We start from the raw sequence: 22,696 nt of genomic DNA, 5'->3' as shown, positions 1-22,696 counted from the left end.
AAGACGTCATAGTTCAAGTCAATCTCCATTCGCGCTCTTCATAAAGCGAAGCCCACTAAACAGAAATGAAGAGCAGGAAAAACATTAGCAACTCAAGCCATCGGCTGCAACTGTTCCTACACTGATTACAGAGCAATACGGACGCGAAAATTAACCTTCAAGTTATTGTTTACAGATTATAGAGAAGAGAAACACAAAAAAGTAAACCATAAAATTAGGCAAAGCATAGTGTCTAGCATAGATTTTAGTCAAGGTTCTGTCGGTTTGGAGGGTAAACAGGTACAAGCCCCGCTTCATCAAGAGCAAAAATATCTGGGACGATCGGAAAGCCATGGTTGTATTTCTAGCCTATCCAATAGAACCCATGGTTCGATTCTTAAAGATTCCATTTCTGACTTTAATTATTGGGGAATTTGTAGCATAACTCGTCAGTGTTATTTAAAATATATTGGCTAGACTAAAAGAGCGTTAAAGTTCCGCATCAAGGAACACGAATTTTGTGTCCGAAAAGGTGAAATTTATAAGTCGTGGACAGTTAATGGTAGTTAGACATGTAATCATAATTTCGATCTTTCGATAAAAGCTTCTTCCACTTGCAAAAATTATCCAAAAAGCTTCTTTCCATTTGCCAGTTAGATTTTATGAAGCTTTTCACATTCACAAAGCTTTATCTTCTTTAGTTAATGACTTTAATTCGAATCTAGTCCTTCCTAACACTTTGTAAAATTCTATTAATTCTGTTTTCGTTGCTATTTCTGCCCACAGACGGCGCTATTTTCTCGTTAGTTTTAGTTCTTCGAGATTTAAATACAACCGTGGTTTTGCCGTCGTTGCAGATTTCCTTGCTGTTGATAAAGAGGGATCAGTACCTGTTGCACTCGAAATTGATAGAGTTTTGACTGAAATCTATGTTAAACACAACGCTGTGGTTTTACCTAATTTTATGTAACAGACGTCGTTGTATTGAACGTGCAAAATCATCATAGTTGCATGTGAATTCTTTCTTTTGTCAACTTAGATAGCCACTCAAATAGACTCCAAGGTTTCAAACGATTTCTGTCTCCTGTAAAGTGCCTTACAGAATATGATTACTAGGGGAGGATTTTTAATACATTTATTTATATTTTCAAATATATTCCCCAATTATAGAAATGGTCACCATGCGATGTTTCATTATGGTTACTGTATCACATATTCGTGCTTTCTGTTGTCGCTGTATTTAATGTGTATGTAATACTATTATCCATAAATTCTAGATTAGGAAAGATTATGGCTTTTGCATTGGGAAAGAGTAATATATTTAAAAGTAGGATTTTAATACTTTATTTCAGAAACGAAATTGCTCGCACTTACAAACCTATTTAAAAGTTTTACATGAGATATATGTACTGCATTTGCCAGAATAAAAATAATAAACCAAAACAACCATATAACGATCAGAAAATTCCTGAAATTTGGCTTTATTAAGTTGCTACCAAATTTTACACTTATTTTTTCGATTCATTCTTGAATCTGATGGGCAATTAAAAGCTTTGGAGAACTCTGGGAGGTTGGACATCGGTCCTATCACTCTGAAAGAGAAGAAAATTTTATATTAGTTCATGAAAAACGTGACTTAATTTCTTTGATACAAAAGTGTCTTATTTTTCGGAGGTAATGCATTCTATGGTCTACCGCGTATGGCAGCAAATTATGTATGAGCAGAATATTCGTGTAATATTATAATTATGGTTAAGCATAATTGATAAATTACGCAAGTAAGACGTTACCGTCATTAAATAAAGTAACAATTGAGCAAATTTATATATATTATAATACATCATATACTTGTATTTCTAATTAAAGTAATATAAAATACATTCTATACCAGAGTAAACTCTCTCCCATATTTTTAAAAGTGAGATAATCTGATATTTTAATTTAATTGGCAATGGATGAGTGACAAATGAAGCAATGTAGTTCTATTTTCAAGCACAGAATACTGTTTTGGAGAATGGTAGAAGCTTTCGTTTTATTAGCTGTAATAGTACACTAGTAGTTTTCAATTATTTGCAGTAAAAGAAGACTTACGTTTTAGGGTCCTTATTGCGCTATAGGAAAACTTTACTAGCAAGCGAGTTGCGAAAATGCATTACTACTAAGATGAGTATTAATGCCAGAAGGAGGAATGGAAGAAATATGGGTACGGAAATGAAAATAAGGGAAATGCTTTCGGACTACAGGATAGCCGATATCTATCATCATATTTATGATCATCAAGTTCAGTTGTAAGCTTAGAGATACAGGAATTCCTGCAAAGAGATGATACATATTAGGTTCCGCTATAATCATTTCTATTCTCTGTATTTAGTAATACCAGTCTGAATAGCGAATGCAGGTGCATAGGAAGAGCATATTTAGTGTATCTGAAGTATATTTAGTGTATTTCGCTAATGTTTTGGTACTTTACTACTGCGTTCTCATTTCCATACTTAAAAAAATTAGGGTAATTTTTTTCGGTTTTAGACCACGGACAAATGAAACTGAAAATACTAAATCAACAGATATGGGGGGGGGGCACGTGTGAATTGTTTTGGCTTTGAAACAAGTCATAATTTGTTTTGAAACAGATTAGTTAATAAGAACTGCCTGAATGTTGAAGCAGATATGAAAAATGTTTAAAGTAAAATTTTCTGAAGAAAATAATTATTTATGTAATATTTATTTATCTATATACACATTTTTGAAAATTCGCACAACTTCAAATAAAGATTTCTATTTCACTTACCTGAACTTTCCTGGGCTATATGCGTCAGAGTTAATGCTTAACTCAAAAGTTTCTGGCTGTCTTAATTCACAGTATACCTGAAATAGTTTATGAATAGTATTTCTAAAAAAATCATACTAATTCTAATATCAGTCGAAACAACAAACAGAAAATATTTTAAGTAAGTTGTGTGTCCTTGAATGATTATTAAATATAACTGAAATCATAAACAGAAGAAATATTCAAAATTGAAACACTTTAAATTACTAGATCAGTATGGAACGGAACGACACGCCGACTAACACTATATAAATAAACAGCATATCTATAAAATTCTGTCTACATTAGTCAACGTGTTGAGTTCCAACCTACTTTCGTTGCTAAATCATAAAGAGATCAGATTTTAATATGATTCCATTTTCCAGTTCTAGACGACACCATTTTCTCTGATTTTTTTGTTAATTTTCTGTTTGTATTTGTTTTAAAGAATGTCGTTGTTTCGTCAGTAGTAAATTATCGAATTCATTTGGTCCCACTTTTTGTTTGTAGTATTTTGTTTACTTGCAGCTCAAGAAGACGATATTGTTCTATTGCTGAAAATGTTTCTACTAAAATAAAACTCAACGAGAAATAATTTTGTTTAGTTATATTCAACGTCAATGAAACTTTGACTCCCGTGCGACGAACATTGTTTCAAAATATTTAACTTTAAACTTTATCATATTTGAATGTTGTAGATAAAGCGAAGAAAGAAATATTTAAATTGGTATGCAATTAAAAATGAGATTTCAGTTTTACAAAAAGCTGTTTAATGTTAATATATTAAGTGAAAAGGATGCACACCAACGTAAGATGTTTTGATCAATAAAAATTTTGCCAAGACGCAGACCTTATTTGTAGAATCACACAATTCCTGTTCCAGAAAATAGTGACAGGACTCAGTATCGGAACATGGGGCAATTCATAGTATTATTTGGATGAATTTCTATTGGGATAACATTATTTTCTTTTATGATCATTTACATTATCATTCTAAAGTAATAAACCGTGAATATTTTAACTCATGTATAGTATCTAAAATCAATGAATTACTTGTGTGAGAAAGGCTTTGCCTTCCAAATGTAATAAAATTACAAATTAACAAATACAATAAATTGCCTCTTAAATTCCAAGAGGATTCTATGCAGCAGCATTCGTGCCGTGCAGTTGCAAATCTACATATTTGTTTCGCCGAAAAACTTTTTTATTGTTGTATTGATGCTCTAAACAGAATCATTAATAACATAAGTAGCAAGTAACACATATTTTCAGTAATGCATATACTACATACTGAATTCATAATATAGTATATTTTATTTTACTAAAATACACTACGTTACCAAATGTGCAAATTGCATTACTGAATATATAAAACGTCAATGAAACTTTGACTCCCGTGAATATACTAAAGTATATGTTTGATGTCAAAACAGTGACAGTATGATTGCTTTACAATAAAATGCAAGAGCAACTGTGGGTTTGTTTTTCAGGTAGCCTAGTCTTTTTTCAGATAGTCTGTATGTTTAATGCATCGTCATTGCCGTCATCAAATATTTACAACAAGCAGCTGTATTCGTGTTTATAGCTGATAACTTTAAATATTGGTCAATTCGAAATATTTATGATAAGCAGAAACAAGTCAGCTTTTTCTTCATGCGGAGTTTTGAAACACTTCCAGAATAGAAACCTAGAACTAGCTCATAGGATTTACGTAATTTGAAATTTGCATTATTATATTGAACAAGATGAAAAGCAACCGAGAATGATAGATGATATTGTTTTATTGCAAAACTAGATGTCTTAATGTTCAGGAAAAAATGCTTAGGAAACGATGATAAGCTTTGTAAGGCTTCCGATCGGATATTCACATTACTAAAGCTCTGCATTAATAGCAATAATATGAAGGTGCAAATTACACAAACAGCACCACATTTGAGAGAGTATGGATATATAATTCTAAGAATTATATTTTACCTTCGTTTTTAAGTTTCTTCCTCGTGATTAAGGTCTTCGAAATGTTCGAAGATTAGATAAATGGATAATTTTGATCTGTTAAAAACTTTAACATTGCATGGAGTAGTGTGCGCATGAAATGGAAGTAAAGAAAAGGCAAGCCAATCGAGAAATGATTTTAAAAAACATTATCTAATGCTCACTTTTTTTTGGCGTGTTAAATTAAATCCGTAGAAAGTCTCCTGATTAAAGTACATTGCCATACAAATTTGCACAATGAAGAATTAGTTGTTAGATCATAAAGAAATATGGCATGAATTTATGAGTCAGATTGACGTCTTCAGCGACGAATCGAGATTCATTTTTGGGCAGTCACGGCAATGTGTAAGCGTATCTAGACCCTGTGGGGAACGCCTCAATCTGTTTTCGCTTTACAATAGTTCACCACTCAACACAATTGATGCGATAGTAGAATGCCGTCGCAGAAGTTACTAGATCACTTTTAATATTCATTGATGGAGCTATGACACTCCAGCGGTTAATTCGTGACTACTTCAGCCTCAAGTGAAGCCACTCATGGTAGGGCTACCAGAAGCAGTTTTTAAAAGGCAACGTTCAGCAAGGGTATCATAGAAATGTCTTCGCTATATTACTGCACTTCCCTTGTCTTCTAATTCCCCAGATTTGTCACCAATCGAGCATATCTAGGTGGTTCTCAAAGTATGGTCCTCAGACTACAGGACTTAGATTTACAAAAATACCATTTTATGCGTAAACGAAATTTGTAAATGTTAGTCCTTGCTGATGATATGTGGCTAACTACACTGGCATATCTTTCGATTCTAAAACCTACATAGATTAAATCTTTGTTTATTAGGTAATTCTTTGATTCTATTCAATGTTCGAGGGAAAGGAAAAGTGTTTGAGGGGAAACTCGATTGTGGAGTAATTGTGTAAAACAGAGAAAATTTTCACCAGTTCCAACTTTAGAATCTTTTACCTAATAACCTTTAATTATTGAAAGCAAATAAAACCTTTCTTCTGTTAACTTAATACATTAATACCAATATGAAATTAAATGAATTTTAATTAATTGCATTTTGAAAATGGATGTATACTGGTAGTAACATGTACTAAATCTGATTTCGAAGGAGGCAAGGCCAAGGTAGTCCGCAGAGCATTCTAATTTATGAAAGTGGTTTCACTTGAAAACGTTTACGAAGCAGTGGCCTAGGACTTTGTTCGAACTTACAAGAACTTTGGAATGAGATGACGGCAGGGCATCATACGGAACCTGTTTGCCTCAATGCCCACCAATATCGCATTGTCTATTAAATGTATTAGGTGTATGAGGTAAGTAGGAAGAGTAATATTTTTTACCTTAATCGTCAAAGCATTCTTTAAAATATAAGCGCTAAAGGTTCGAATGCAATTCATAATATATTTCGAAGTCTTATTCTTCAACATTCTAATTGATTTTATAAAAGTAGTTAGACTTTTAATAGCAAAATTATTCTTCTATACATCTTTGGTCATTCCCGGAAACTTTCAAACAAAGGTTTCTTCCAGTAGTATTATAACTAAATAATCTTTATATATACGTAAGACTTACGTTAGCAGCACTTATCCAGAACAACTGATCCGGCGTATACTTCAGTCCTGGTAGATTTCGCTCATTTGTATTTCTTCTGACCCATGTCTGATAAGCCTGTAATAAGAAAAGACATGTTGTGAAATTTGTAAGAAAATTGAAATTTTTAAACAGAGAGTTATTTCTTCAGCTATTCACGTTTTGCCGTTTGGCTCTTCTGAAGGAAACTGAGGCATTTATTTAGTATTTAATATCAATATTAGTTTTAATAAATACTGAATAAAATATTCCTGTGATTAAAAAGTTAGTTTAATTAGAAAAAAAGTTCTGAAAGGGTTCAGATTGAAACAGTTGCCCAAAAGAGCCTTTTTTAAAATTAAATTTAATGTTGTTATCAGTAGAGATTATCAATAGAGATGGCTCAGTAAGATATTTATTCCGCCTTCTTAGCATGGCTTCGTGTTGTAATGGTCAGCACACTCGGCTTGTATCCGAGAGGCTCGGGGCTCGAGTCCCGGCGAGGGCATTGCTCATTTTTATGTCTCCTGCTTCGAAATAATCTCTCTACAGTGACGTCCTAACTAAAAAAGGTGGTGGATGATGAATCTCCACCACCAGGATTTGGCGATTGGGTACCCTAATCCCGAGTCGCCCTTTAAAAGTGGGGTATATAAGGTATTTCTCCCATCTTCTTAGCATGCCTTCGTGGTGTAATGGTCAGCGGACTCGGCGCGTATTCGAGAGTTCCGAGGTTCGAGTCTCGCCGAGGGCATTGCTCATTTTTCAGATCTTTTACTTCAAAAAGCCTAATGACTTTACAAGATGAATATGCATTATGACTAAGGTGGAAACGTTGTATATCTTATATATCTGTAAAAGGAAAAAATAGGTAATGTAATTATACAAAAATATTTAATGCTTTTAATTAGATAAAACTAGAATTAAATATATATTTATTTAAATCATTCGGATTAAAAATAAAATATGATTTGCTTAAGATCAGCATCTATTGCTTTTAAATAGCTTAGTTTAACCAATAACAAGTTTAAAATTTTAATTAAACTTGAATGATAAATATGCTCATTTTGTGGAATGGCAAAAGACTCGAATGAAATGTGAAACAACGCATTTACATTCGATGACGTTTAATGCGAGTAAATACAAATCATGAGCTGAGACTCATATTCCTTTTGGGATAAACAAAAACCTTTCTTCAATTTCAAAAACTATTAATTCGATATTTTTCTTGCGGTACGTATTTTAAAAACATATTGTGTTTTATCGTTATATTTACTGCACATGCTCTTTAAAAATTTTGACTGAGTAAGTTTCTTTTTTAAACAGAGATAAAAGTCTAAATATCTGCTGAATATGTTCTTTAAAAGCATGCGTGTTTCATTTTCAGTCGTGCTTGAAATTTCTCGAAAAGACACTCACTCTATTTAATTTTAAGATTTAATACGTTATTATATGGAACACTAAAATAAACTCCTAAATAAGCCAACTTAAACTAAATGTACAATAATTTATAAAACTAGAAGCGGAATACACGAATTAATCTAGAAAATAATCACGAGTCGAGATAAATTTATTAACAAACACTTCGTTGGAATTACGTGCGATAAAACAACGGCATGCAGCTACGCTAATAAACCGATCTGGCACTTTAATTGAGCAAAAGATGGGAAGAGGTTGTTTGTGTAAAGGTCGTGAATTATAAATAAAGCAAACAGATGTATGCTTTTCCGCAATGGCAACATTAGAAGATGTTCTAAAATTCTAATATAAAGTTTGCACTTGTAGTTTTTGTACTATTTTTTTAATTAAGTTGGTGGAATCACATGTTTGTGCTTTAAGAGACTAAATAAAATTTGATAATAAACTAAATAAAAGACGGCTTTATATTAATAAGAACCAAGTTTTTCACCTTATTAAAATAAAGTGCGGGAAGATCAGTATGAATTTCATCTTATTACAGAATTTTAGAAACAAGGAAGTTTTACTCCGTGTAAAATATTTTTTCAACCGGTGCTCTAACTGGTAAGCATGCATTATCTCTGGACAGAAAGAAAGATGACACGACAGTGCGCAATTAGTTTTGTTTCAAATTTTTGATTTTAAAATGTCTCATTGAAAAGCTATATATTTAAAGTAATTAAATAAGGATTTTATTACACGGTTTAGTTAAAAAAAATAACTTCTTTTTCCCAATGTTAAAATTATAGGCATGCATTGAATGTTGTAAGATGACGCACACGTCTTATGGAATAGCTACAGCAAGGCATAAACAGGTAAAATCATTTTTCATTGCCCAGTTAAAATGTTTTTTCAGTAACTCGTTCCATTTCTGTGATAATGGTATTTGTGGTTGTAAATCTCAAACCTCTTTATAGTGCATTAATTTTCCCAGTCAAATGCGAATTTTTTTGTTTGTTTTTGTTTCAGTTTTGTATTCTAAATTTAGATTTTGATTGCAGTTTAATTTTTCTAAATATGAAATGTTTTCTTACCAGATGAGCTGCTCTCAGACCTACATTGTCAGCAACATTTGCTCTTTCCGTGCTAATGCCATTTATCTGTGGAAGACATATTTGTTTTAATTCCTATTGAAAATATTTCTTTAGTTGCAAATATACACTTGAAAACAGTTAGTGTTTATCATAAATTTACTTTTTTAAACGATGCATGAAATCAGTATTTAAGTGCAAATGAACAGAGACATACAGATAAATATTATTCCCCTTTTTGATAGCATTTTTATTGCTATGTTTGTTCTCTCTCATGCACGAGAAAAAGTAGTTTCTGATTAGACATCCATTCAAAAAAGTAGTATAATAAAAATAAAAAAATAAATAAATGAAATCTGAAAGGTTTCAGATTTTAACGGTTGCCTCAAAGAATCCTTAAGGTTTTTTACACTCTCGCTGAGCCCGCAGTCTACCAATATGGCGTTCCTATCAGTCCTGCTAACCTATTTTTTTTTGTCTTTTTAGCTTTATTATTAAGCATCGTTTTCTTCGCACTTGCGCAGTTCAACAGCAAAATCACAAAGTTTTAAAAGCGACAAAGCAGCACATGCTTAGAATTCATTATATACTTTGTGGTACTCTTTTGTTATCAGGACCGGATTCAGAAATGCATGTATATCTGCACGTGTGTATCTATGTATCTGCATATGTATACATACACATACTGCATGTACACATTGATTTATGTAGGCATAAACACATGCATGAACACAAGCATACTTACATACATTTCTGAATCTGGTCCCGATAATTGAAGAGTACCTATTTTTTCTGCGTTTCCAATGTTTTCTCAGTTTATCATATCAATGTTCAGTTTTCTAAGTAAGATGTCTTACAAAATCTTTTTTTGGTCTTTCCACTACTAATGTTTTCTGTGGCAGCTGTTTTTATTAAATATTACGTTCTTCGCATTTACGGCACGTAAAATTCAATTCAACATCAAATCACAAAATATTTTAAAACAGCCTATTTTTAAAATTTCTTTGGAGATGAAAATGTTTATTGAGCGCTTTTAGATCGTTGAATTTGTGAATCAGAAATACATTAAAGCTTATAAAATATGAAAGAAATAATAAAGAAAATACATAACATCGTCCTATTCATCATACTGAGTAACATCATCATAATAAGTATTTTTAAGTAGATAGATCAGAAGTTAAATGCATTTTTATTATTTAAATCAATCCGATTCAAAGATAAGAGCCGAATATTCCTAAGAACTGTATTGCTTTGAAATAGCTTTGTTTGTTAACCACAACAGACAGATTCAATTTGAAGAAAGATGAATATCTTACATTTTGCCGAATAGCAACAAACTCGAATGAAAAATGAAATGTATAATTTTTATTTTTTAGAAATAAGTATTTCTCTCTTCATGAAACTTTGCTTTATCCAATACACTTTTAGAAAACGATCGTATTACCTATTTTTCTCCAAAAAATAAAAAAAACTGGAGATATTTTTAATATTTCGGAAAAACAAAAAATGTGGGCATAAATTTCAGTGCTTAGTTATTAATATTAATGTACTCGTAGCTTAAAAAGACGATCAGTAGAATCCTCTAAAATACTGTATGATTACAAAAAACAGTTATCGTATACTACAAAGAATAGACAGTATAAATGGTGAAAACAGCACAAGGCCAAACAGTGAAGCACACATACTCCAGCTTGTCTTACGTTAACTAAACGCAAAACCAAATCAGATCATCAACAATTAATTTTAAAAGCAATAATTATAGCTTCAATAATTATAGCTTCCGGAAATTACTACTCTGGCTGCTGCTTACTAATGATGCTGTATCACATCAAGGCATTTTTGTGATTTGCATACAAGAAACATTATTCGCAAACATTATTTGTTGTGTTTACTCTTCATATTCAATTTAATAAACTATTGCATGCTTTGTCACCAACACATTGTATCCGAAGGATAATAAGAGGAGGACCGGAAAGTAATGTCGCTTTCTAACATTCAAACGAATAAATTATTTTTAATCAATAATATAATCACCCTCGTTATCTACAACCTTTTGCCATCTAGTGTGCAGATTTTCAAACCCGCACCGATAAAAATCGATTGGTTTTTGAGTAAAATATCTCGAGATGGCATTTTGGACATCATCCAAACTTTCAAATTTTTTGCCACTAATAAAATGTTGTAGAGATCAGCATAAATGGAAATCCGAGCGTGCGATATCGGACGAGTATGGTGGGTGAGGCAGTATCTCCTACCCCAATTCATTAATTTTTTTCCAGTGTTCTTCTTGCACAGTGCGGTCTTGCACTGTCATGTTACAGAATGATATCTTTTCTGTTGACAATCGTCAGATATCTTTCGATTAAAGATTGGTTTACTCCATCCAATTGTTCACAATAAAGGTCTGCATTAATATTTTGTCCAGGTTTTAGCAATTTAAAATGAACAATTCCGCGAATACTCTACCAAACACACAGAAGTGCCTTTTTTGGATGTAAACCCTTTGTAACCCCTTTTAAAACTGCTTTTTGCGTTTTAGATTATCATGTAGGACCCATTTTTCGTCCCCAGTAATCAAACGATCAAAAACCAGTTCTGCAATATAGAAGCAATACGTTGCATGTGATGGATTGGTTGGCTTTGTTCCCTTCGGACAAATTATGGCGGACCCAAACACCAGCTCTGCTTATTTTTCCAATCTGCTTTAAATGTTCTTGGGTGGTCGATCGAGTTTAAGGGTGTTTGACAGTTTCTCGATTGTTTAACATGGATTTACTTCCACTTCTGCCTTTATCATGTCGTTGTCTAATGTTGTTAGCCTTCTTGATCGATGGAAGTTAGAGAGAACAAAATTACCGGATTTGAACTTGGAAAACCATCTTTGTCATTTACGAATGTCTAATGCACGTGGATGCGCATCGCAAATGTTTTTGGTCGCAACTGTTGCGATACTACCCTTGCAAAACTCAAAAAGCATACAGTACCGTATATGCTCTTCTGGTATTTGTCTGGCCATTTCATACCAAATTTAAAAAAATAAAAAAGTTTAATACTGAATTACTTAGAAGCGAGCAAGTCCCAATAACACTAAAATGACTTTGGCACGCCTTCTAGATATACAATGAGCTGGCGAATGATAATCAGATATCGACATTCGCAAGAAATGACATTACTTTCCGGTGCCCCTGTTAAAACAATATCGTGGGAAACAAAATTTGAAAATAGCTGAGCTTGGCAGATTCTATTCCATTTCCGCTAGTACATTAATTTCTGTTCTATATTTAGTAGTGGTGTGGTTGCAATGTGTATAAAAACACCAATATTTGAAATCAATTACTGAAAATATTTGCATTTTTCCATTATATTTTCATTTCCTGTATATCCAAAAGAATATCCATGAATATCCATCGTATCAATAATACTGAATTTATGAGCCATGTTATAGATTTCTTTTCCAGCCACTATTCATTTTGACTAATATAATATTCAATCCAATGACACTTTTCAGTATTCATTTTGGGTAATATTTTTCTATTTTTCATTTGTAAATTATCAAATTAATCCTATAACCATTCCCTGTAATTTACCTTTTGGCTCGCAATAACGTATCCTTCTAGTTTTTAAAATGAAAAATACTTCTTATTATCATGCAAATAAAATTTACGTGATTTAATGATCAGTTCTGAACGGCAGAAAACTTCTAAAAGTAACGTAGAAGCTAAGAGCTCGAGCTTTCAATGCTGATGCTCAATTTCTTTCTAGCAATATTAATTCATGCCATCGTTTGAAGCTGAGTATGAACTGTAAATTTAATTTAAGATACTTCTTCAATACTCGCTTTTTCATGCCTTTCAATACGACCTTTCACTTTTATGAAAGACCTACATTAGGAGCCTATTTAAGAAACAAAGCTGCAAAGGATTTTTATTTCTACGCTCAAAAGACGATTTAAGAAGTAGCTAGAGAAGTCGAGACTACGGTACTTTGTTCTTATGTTAGTTTCAGCGCATAATTTTATGCGTTGCTTATAACATGGTATCGAATTCCCATTGAGAAACCATACGTGTAGAACCTTAAATGAAATTCCTGAGTTGGAAGAAACACAAATAAAATGAAGCCCGAACATCGTGAATAAAATGGTGCCGTGTCAGTCAGCAGTACAGTTTTCGCTCGCAACTCATAAAAGAGAAGTAAAGCTCCGAACAATTAGGAACAGAAGCGGAGAATAGGTTATGTCTGCGATATTCTGGACTTGTTCTTCGATCAGTCAGAAATGTGAGCTATTGTCCGGTTATAACTACGTCAAAATACGGACGTAGAAGGAAGCTGAAGGAATTCCTCTATCAGCGAAAATCGTGAAATTGGATTAAATTATACATAATTTCAATAAATTTGAACGTTTTATGGTTTTACAGATGCAAGTTGATTTTTTAAATCCAAAGACTACACTCTTGCTTTGTAAAGCACGAAGACGCGCATGTATTAAAGAAAAATCTCATAACAGCTCGATCTCAAACAAATAAATCTCATAAAAATCAAAGAATGAGTGGTCGCAACTTGACCACTCATTCTTTGATTGTAAAGACTAACACAAATTAACATTATGAGGAAATGAAATGTGAAAAATATTTTAATCAGACGTAAGCAGGGAAGAAGCTAGAATTTACTTGCGAGTAATTGCAAGATTTTATTTAGCTGCAGATACTCAATTTGTTATAAAATTTATTATAGTTTGAAATAACATGCTGCTTGAATTACTATACTATGCTTCTTTTAATTGGAATTATTTTGTTAACTTTTCTTTTTCATTTCATTTCTTTTCTTTTTCAAGACACGTCAATAGTAATAGAGTATTTATAAGACATTATTTAGTTTGAGTTTAAAGTGGTGTGCAAAAATTAGAGACAAATTGAAAAAATTAACACGATCATAGAACGAACCGATAAACCTATCAGAAGAGCGCCTAGAATCAGCGATAGTTAAGAAGCATGTGTATACACAAAATATTCAGGGGTTGGACAAAAATATGGAAACACCTTTAAAAAAACATGTTTCTTTGCTTAATATGGTGTAGGAAACCCGTTGGCATCCAAAACAGCTTGCAGTCTTCTCGGAATGGATAAATACAGTTCCTGTATGTTTGCCAAGGGAATATTCTACCATCCTTCCTGCAAAACGATGGCAAGTTCAGATAACGATGTTGGCGGTGGATAACGAGAACGCACTTTCCATTCCAATGTAGACCACAAAGGTTCGATAATATTCAGGTCTGGTGACTGTGGTGGCCAGGGGAGATGGGACAACTCATCCTCGTGCTCAGAAAACCAGTCCTGGACAATGTGAGCTGTGTGAACAGGGGCTTTGTCGTCTTGGAAGACACCATCACCATCGGGGAACAAAGTTTGTACCATGGGATGAACTTGATCGGCCAAAATGTTCACATAAGTCTTGGCAGTCATGTGCCCTGACACAGTTATCATGGGGCTGGCAGAGAACCACGATATGGCTGCCCAATCCGTCCCGCTTTGGTACTGTCCATTAAAATTGGAGGCGGAACTGAGTTGGGCTGATGTTACTGTCAGACAACAACAACAACTTCTTTTGTTACACGAACCCCTTGATGGCAATTCAGCGAAATATGCAAATTTCATTTTCATAACAATTAATTTCATTTTTTGGTTTTGGAATATTTTGCCTCTCTATTTCTTGTAAATCACCACTGTATTTCTGCTTTTTGATTTTCGCATGTTGTTTATTCCGAATTGGATATGGGATTAACTTTAAACTTATTTTTCATTTAATTTTATTTTGCATTATTACCTCCACTTGTTGCTGCTATTAGCGCACAGCTGGAATAGGTTTTGAATTGTCTTTCAATTTTAATGAGATTTCGATGACAGACAGCCGGTAAAATCGGAGGACATAAGCTGACGTTGGTTATCGCGTGTCATCATAGTGTAGATTAAACACAAGGTCGTCTGTTTCCTCTGCCACTCATACTACTGAAAGCAACCCGATATATTCTGATAGTTTCTGTGCTACCAATAACACAAGCATTGGATAGTTCAGCTATGAGGTCTAGAGCTGTTTACATATGAGACGTGATTTAGTACCACTTACAATTTCGAATATCTAAATATATGCACAGAGTGGAGAGCATGGAATAAAAAAAGCAACATCGTCGAAAGATACCGGTTTAAAATGGGCAGAATTCTCATCTGGGAAAGGGGAAGGAAATGAAAACTAAAATGTGCACCATAGGGGGGTTCTCTTTCCTCACACGCATCTTTTCCATACTTCAGCTAATCTTAATCCAATCCAGTACGTGATTTCGGAGAAGGCCTAGATCCACGTCGCTAGCCATCAGCAATAATACCCCTATTATTATGGAAGGAACGGACTATGATGCGTCAAAGACTCATTAGCAATTTCATCTTGAGTATAAACAAATGTTTCCTTTCTCGGTTCAAAAACCTACAACGCCCTCAGGGGTGATCATTTCTCACTGATGTCAGCAGTTTCTTAGTGTTGTCTGTTGCATGTTCTGGTTAGCGTTGTTAACGTTTCCCGTAGTTTTATTCCCTGCGATGTTCTGCTATACTATGCACCGATTTCAAAAACTCCTTAACGATATTACTAGTCAAAAACCTAACCAGACCTTAATTTTTGGACACGTTTTTTTACTTAATTTCGGGGTCAGTTTTAAAATTTTCATATGTATTATTAATACACTATTTCGCTTCATGGCATATGTTATATTTCTTAACTTAAAATTCTTCGTCATTATCTTATAAGGCATTTCTTCCGCCTTCTTGGCATGCCTTCGGGGTTTGGTGATCTGCACGCTCAGCGCGTGATTGAGAGATCCGTGGTTCGATTCCCGGCGAAAGCGTTTGGCATTTTTCACATTTTTCCTGCTTCCAATAAAAAAATACTTAATGTTTCTACAATCTTTCCTTCATGTTTTGTTAAATTATATGTATTTCTGGCCCTAGAAAGAAAAAAGAAGCCACAAGTTTATCTTACCTGCATTCCATTATCGTCAGTGTAGTTTTCGTATTGCTCTATAAAACAACAAGTTTTTTCCTTGAAGAGTTCTTTCGTTTCTTTGATCTTCAAATGATACTCAATGTCAGACAAGAGAAAACTTGTGCCTTCTAGATTATACCGCCAATCTGTAATGTTATCATTAATATTCATATTAAATTCATATCGTCGAAAGATACCGGTTTAAAATGGGCAGAATTCTCATCTGGGAAAGGGGAAGGAAATGAAAACTAAAATGTGCACCATAGGGGGGTTCTCTTTCCTCACACGCATCTTTTCCATACTTCAGCTAATCTTAATCCAATCCAGTACGTGATTTCGGAGAAGGCCTAGATCCACGTCGCTAGCCATCAGCAATAATACCCCTATTATTATGGAAGGAACGGACTATGATGCGTCAAAGACTCATTAGCAATTTCATCTTGAGTATAAACAAATGTTTCCTTTCTCGGTTCAAAAACCTACAACGCCCTCAGGGGTGATCATTTCTCACTGATGTCAGCAGTTTCTTAGTGTTGTCTGTTGCATGTTCTGGTTAGCGTTGTTAACGTTTCCCGTAGTTTTATTCCCTGCGATGTTCTGCTATACTATGCACCGATTTCAAAAACTCCTTAACGATATTACTAGTCAAAAACCTAACCAGACCTTAATTTTTGGACACGTTTTTTTACTTAATTTCGGGGTCAGTTTTAAAATTTTCATATGTATTATTAATACACTATTTTATTATTATAAAATATATTCAAAAGCTTTTCAAATTTTATTTGATAAATAATCTCATGCACAGCATTCTTATCCAGTACATACTGATGTAACTTCATATTGTATATTATTGCTTTTAAGTACTCTGGAACAGATTTCGTAAATAATTTGCAATGATGATAAAGAGAAAGGAATTTTTGTGTCCTTTAAGCGATATGAATTCAATGTATGCTTTTAGAGAAACATGGATTAGTAGCTTATAAAGCTCCTATTATTTTAATTCACCAGTTATCTTATGATTTAGATTTGTACTATCCCTTTTCTCTTCCGGTTCCTTACCAGAATGCAAATTAGTTTGAGCGTATATAAAGGGAGATTTTCCAAATGTAAAACACGGTGAGTTTCTGCATCTAAAGGCCGCGTTACTAGGTTAATTAGCCTCGGTTTAGAATTCGTTCTTCGGCTTGCATTTTGATTGCAATATTTAAATTGTTACGCCAGGAAGAAGTTTTGAGCCAACTTAATATAATGAGAAATAATAAGGCTTTTCGTCGTACCAGAGTGGGTTTCATAGAGGTGGCTAGATTGTAGATATTGTTTTAATATTAGAGACCTTGCTTCGAAATGCTTTTTTTGGGGGGGCGTCATTGGAAAAGTATATGATAACACCTGGAGATGCGACAGGTTACGGTATTCTCCGTAATCTTTATGAAATTTATTTGCGTGGCTATTTACGCTTCTTACTCAAAAATTGTTTTAAAAATAGGGCTTTCCATGAAAAGCTTGATTCTCTGCTGTTCAAAGTATTTTATCAAGAAGACGAGCCTCAAGTTTGCTTCCTGCACTTTAGCTTGAATTAGCTTGAAATTAAATTCTATCTTGAAAGAGCTTCCTCTTACCATTAATGGGATATGTAGGTGGTTCAATGATACGTTGCAGTGGGATTGCCATGAGGTACATTGAGAGACAGTTGCAAATTGCACTAAATGGAATCCTAAAATGGTCAGATGAACATGAATTAGAGATTTGCAGGAAGAAGACTATTGTGCGCACGTTTGCTGCCGCAAAGGCCGAAATCCAGCTCCAGAGCTCTGTTTATAAGGTTCTTTAAACTAAGTTTAGCCAGATGTAAAATATTAGAGCAAGGTTTGATAGCAAGATCTGCTTCATTCCGCACATTCTGTATGTTAAGAAGAAAAAGTTTCTAAAAGTCAGTTTAGTCGAATACATGATGGGTAGCTGACCGCTCTGCTATGCTCGGAATTTATAGAGCGCTGATTAGATCCAAAAACCTCTGTGTAGTGTACGGATCTTAACGTCCATCTGTATTATTGAAACTTGACCGGTACCAAAAGTTGCGCATTCGCTCTAAAGCTTTCCGATCATCTGCGCAGAGCCTGTACCTAGAATGTTTTGAATCATCACTTCAGTTAAAGCGTAAGCAAGTAACTGTTTGCTGCTATTTTAATATTTTGTCTCAGTTAGAACATCCTGCTCAATTCCTAGTACTAGATGACTGGTGTGATCTGCTGGTTGTACATTCAGCTCTTTTTGGATGACAGAAATAAATACAACAAATATTTACCCTTATTTACAGACGTATCGAAAGGTCATGACTAGATTGGTACATTCTTTGTGTCTGGTAATCAAACTGAAGCGACTTCATAGCGCCTGTTTGAAATCAGAGAAAGAATTTTTGAATTTAACCCTGAGATGTTTTCATTATACTTATTTCCAAATATTCCATATTAAAAATCATATTAATCATTAATTTCAATATGTATAAATTTCACCGCTAAAATAATTTTTTAAACCAAGTTTATTTTTCAAACTTTAATTTTAGCTGCATGATATTTATTTTCGATTTTTCTCAAATTTATCGATTTTTTTTCAATGGTCACGTTATCTAATATGAGAGATTCAAGCATCAAACGATTCATCCATTTTAGGATATCGAAAGTTATACAAAATCCAATCTTTTGCTCCAGATTTAATCCAGATGAAAAAATGCACTAAATAGGCGGTTAGTAAAAAAAAAAAAAAAACTGAAAGGTTTCAGATTTTTAATTACGTCTAAAGAGGCTTTTTTTTACATTTTGTGTGTTACATTGATTTATTAAATATCATGTTCTTCGCAATTAAACCATAAAATTCAGTTCAACAGCAATATCGCAAAATAATTTTATAAGGTATTTTTCCCGCCTTCCTAGCGTGCTTTCGTGGTGTAGTGGTCAGCATACTGAGCCGATATTTCAGAGGTCCGTGGTTCGATTCCCGGCGAAGGCGTTGCATATTTTTCATCTCTCTGACTTTTCCAATTAACCTAATGTCTCTACAATGGCGCTTGAACTAAAAGGGTTGTGGATGATGACTCTCCACACCCAGGATTTGGTGATTGGGTTCCCTAAAAACCCCAGTCGCCCTTTTAAAGAGGAAGTATATAAGGTATTTGTTCAGCCTTCCTAGCGTGCCTTCGTGGTTTAGCACACTGAGCCGGTATTTCAGAGGTCCGTGGTTTGATTCCCGGCGAAGGTGTTGCATATTTTTCATCTCTCTGGCTTTTCCAACTAACCTAATGTCGCTACAATTTTTAAATGAGCATATCTGTAGAATTTTCGATACGCAGTCTCAACCGCTGGAGATAAAAATGTTTTTTCTGTACAACGTTTTCATTGCTCGCTTTGAAACCCTTCAGTATCTTAATCAAACTTCGTTAAAATACTACAGTATATGAAAAAGATAATAAAACAAATTCTAAATTTCAAATTTGGCTTTCAGATGCCCATATTCGCAGTGGGATTACATCATTCAAAGTTAGATGGCTCTAGGTACCGTTGTTTTATCACAATGCGAGAAAAATACATACATTTATGCAAGATTCTTCATTATTTAATTTCTTCAAATAGGGACAATAATATTTGGTGGCAACAGTTTGAAAAGTGAAACATATATTCAGAGTGATTCGAAGCAAAATCGCAAAACGAAAACAATAGTCCCTCAGGGACAAAGCCCCTTTGGACTAAAAGTTTTGTGATAGATAGAAAAAATTAGTTTTACATTTTATTACATTTTAAAAAACTATGCATCTTAAAAAATTATACTTTAATGTATTTCATTAGCTTTATACAAATCACAATTTTATAATTTTTAAGTTTAGAAAGAACGTTATAATGTTCCTTGTCTGTAAACTTATTATCATTTTAATATAAATCATTTTTTACCTCTCTCATCGAATACTTGTGCAAGTCTTTGACCAATAAGATAGCCGATAGCTCCGAAATTAAGATAGCTAGAAAAAAATGTAAATCAATAAATGAAGATTGTATAACGTTTCAAGAATATTATGCAAAAACGAAGTAATAAAAATACTGCCAATAATAATATCTTGTCTGAATTTAGGTTTAAAGAACTATTTGACATAAAAAATTTTATTAACTTACGCAGTTCGATCCTTGATAAATAATGGAAATACAAATAGCTCTGGAAAACCTACGAAAGTAATGTAGTTAATGAAAAATGCTCTACCTTAAGAAAAGTCAAATTTAATACAAATTCAATGTTTTTAAATATTAATGTTTATGTTACAAACTGGTTTATCTGAATTTGTGAGAACGTATCTAAAATGTAATCAAAATCAATATCCCTTTATTGCCTTATTAATATTAAAGCGTATTATCGAGAAAGCTAACATCACATATTATTAAAATTTATTCATGTGTGTGCCAATTATATATTTTGTTCAAACAAAATGGGCCTTCATTATAAATAAAATAATCCAAGAAATTGAAAATCGAAATTACACTCCTGGCCACCCAAATTGCAACACCAAGACAAGAGATATCACAACAAAATTTATTTAGTAGATAACATGTTGACCAAATATCAAACGATTAAATTTATAGATTTCCGTGAAGTGTGGTTTCCAGAATCAGTAGCCAGAGTAGCCACCATTGTTGGAGATCACCGCTGACACACGCTTCGGCATTGTTGGAGATCGCCGCTGCCACACGCCTCGGCATTGTTTCAAAGAGATTTTGGATGTGTTCTTGGGTACACCAGACCAAGCAGCTTCCACACGTTGCCAAAGTTGATCTGGTGTGGCAGCTTGGGATGTAATCTGGGTCAATCGTTCAGCAACCATGGATCACATGTTTTCTATCGGCGAAAGATCCGGAGAACGAGCCGGCCACGGAAGCATTTCAATCTGGCGATTGACGAAAAACCCTTGGACAATACGTAACACGTGTGGTTGCGCATTATCCTGTTGAAATATGGCTGTGGGCAAGCCCTGAAGGTAAGGAAGGTCAACTGGCTCCAATATCTCGGAGATGTAGCGCTGGCTGTTTAAAGTGCCGACAATGCGTACTAGAGGAGTGCGAGAGTGATATCCAATACCGCCTCATACCATAATACCCGGTGCAGGACAAGTGTGGCGGTGCATAACGCAGCTGTTCAACATCCTCTTTCCACGGTGTCTCTAGACTCGAATTCGACCATCGTGGTTTTGCAGACAGAAGCGTGACTCGTCAGTAAAGTTAATTTAATTCAATTCTGCCGTCCAGATCCTTCTTTCATTGCACCAATGATGGCGAAGACGTCTGCTCTGCGTTAAGGGTAGACGAAGCAATGGACGTCTTTCGGACAGACCACTCTGCTGTAAACGGCGTCGAATGGTACGCGCAGACACTGGATGATGCGTTACAGACTGAATGTGCTGTGCTATGGTTCGTGATGTGACTGAGCGATTCGTTACTGCCATGCACACAATGTTCCTGTCATCATGTGAAGTGGTGCACTGAGGTGGATGCGATCGAACACGTCGGTCCGTCGTACCCTCCTGCATCCAACGGTCACATATCCGCATTACAGTTGTTTGGTTTCTTCCAACACGGCTATCGATTTCCCTAAAAGATAATCCACACTCTCGGTAGGCCACTATCCTTCCTCTGTAGAACTCGGATACTTGATCAAACGATGATCGCTGTTTACTACGAGGCATAATTGATCGTTTTTTTTTTTTGAAAAACCTCAAGAAAAATACAATTGCCGAACTTAAAATCGTCGAAAACTCCAAGCCTTAAACAGCGCTTTGAAGTGGCGCCACAGGCGCGCGGGATGTGCGTCTGAGCTGAAATTCTAATCATTTGCATATCTCACCTCCGCTAATGCATGTTGTAAATTTCATGTTATTTGCATGCTTCCTTCAGGGTGTTGTATTTACGGTGGCCAGCAGCGTAGCTGTCTTCTGGGGTAGCGAACTTATTGTAGTAGAAAACATTGGTGATTGCAAATGATCTCAACATATTCTAAAAAAGTATTAACTAATTTTTTTTAAATAGCAAAATTACTGTAGTAAGAAAAATTGTCATTTATTGTAATACTTCGAATGCTATGATTATATCAATGAGAAGTAAAAGAAAAGAAAAATGAATTCACCATTGCTATTTCCCAACGGGTTGAAAACTGTTCTTACACGCTTCTTCTTTCTGAAAATAAATACATACCATTAAAAAATAAAATTTCTGAATGTTAAAGAAATAAATCTGTACAGCAAAATGATGCAGAAAACATAATGCTTTAGGTATTTCGTTAACTGCGTGCATTCGAATTTTGTAATGAACTAGATGTACAGTATGGTATACCTTATATAAATGAATATACAATACAAAGTCTTTAATCCGGAAGGATCTATAATCCGGACCTCAAAGCTACAAACTTTCTGCGTATGCGTAAACGCATAATACGTTTACGCATGAGCGTTTAATGTATAATGGACGGTATAAGCTAGGCTAAAATTATCTAATTATCTACTTCAGTTAATGCTGCAGATTACGTTGTTTCTTAATCTTCTAATTGGATCCGGCATATTATTTTTTGCAGACTGTTAGAGCAATTTTATAAAAAGTAAACTTGAACTTTCGATTATGTCAAAAAAAGTTTCCAATTCTGGAGCTGCCTGAGGATTTACAAAGCGAAAGCATGTTTCGATGTCCGTCAAACAAAAAGTGGAATTGTTTCAAAAAATGGATAAAGGCATAAAGAGAGTGACAGAGAGGTTAGTGAAAACGAAAAAATTTCGATTGACAAGTTAGTCGGTATTCTCGACACAGC

General features: G+C 34.1%; 1 protein-coding gene across 1 annotated transcript in view; it reads right to left on the bottom strand.

Moving 5' to 3' along the window:
* Positions 1-1,306: 1,306 nt before the first annotated feature.
* LOC118195643 (neprilysin-2-like) overlaps positions 1,307-22,696 on the bottom strand; it is an 82,394-nt gene continuing 61,004 nt past the window's right edge. The window contains exons 14-21 of the mRNA XM_085823062.1: positions 22,022-22,071; positions 20,026-20,074; positions 19,807-19,874; positions 15,863-16,011; positions 8,840-8,905; positions 6,351-6,446; positions 2,768-2,844; positions 1,307-1,571 (exon numbers count right to left, since the gene is read on the bottom strand). Of these exons, the coding sequence (XP_085679188.1) occupies positions 1,472-1,571; positions 2,768-2,844; positions 6,351-6,446; positions 8,840-8,905; positions 15,863-16,011; positions 19,807-19,874; positions 20,026-20,074; positions 22,022-22,071 (655 nt within the window). The 3' untranslated portion in view covers positions 1,307-1,471. The remainder of the gene's footprint in view (positions 1,572-2,767; positions 2,845-6,350; positions 6,447-8,839; positions 8,906-15,862; positions 16,012-19,806; positions 19,875-20,025; positions 20,075-22,021; positions 22,072-22,696) is intronic.

This window comes from Stegodyphus dumicola, chromosome 8, assembly GCF_044657685.1.
Source record: "Stegodyphus dumicola isolate Sdum_Otavi_A_Nest chromosome 8, ASM4465768v1".
In the NCBI taxonomy this organism is placed as follows: domain Eukaryota; kingdom Metazoa; phylum Arthropoda; class Arachnida; order Araneae; family Eresidae; genus Stegodyphus; species Stegodyphus dumicola.
This window is presented reverse-complemented; position numbering and strand designations above follow the sequence as displayed.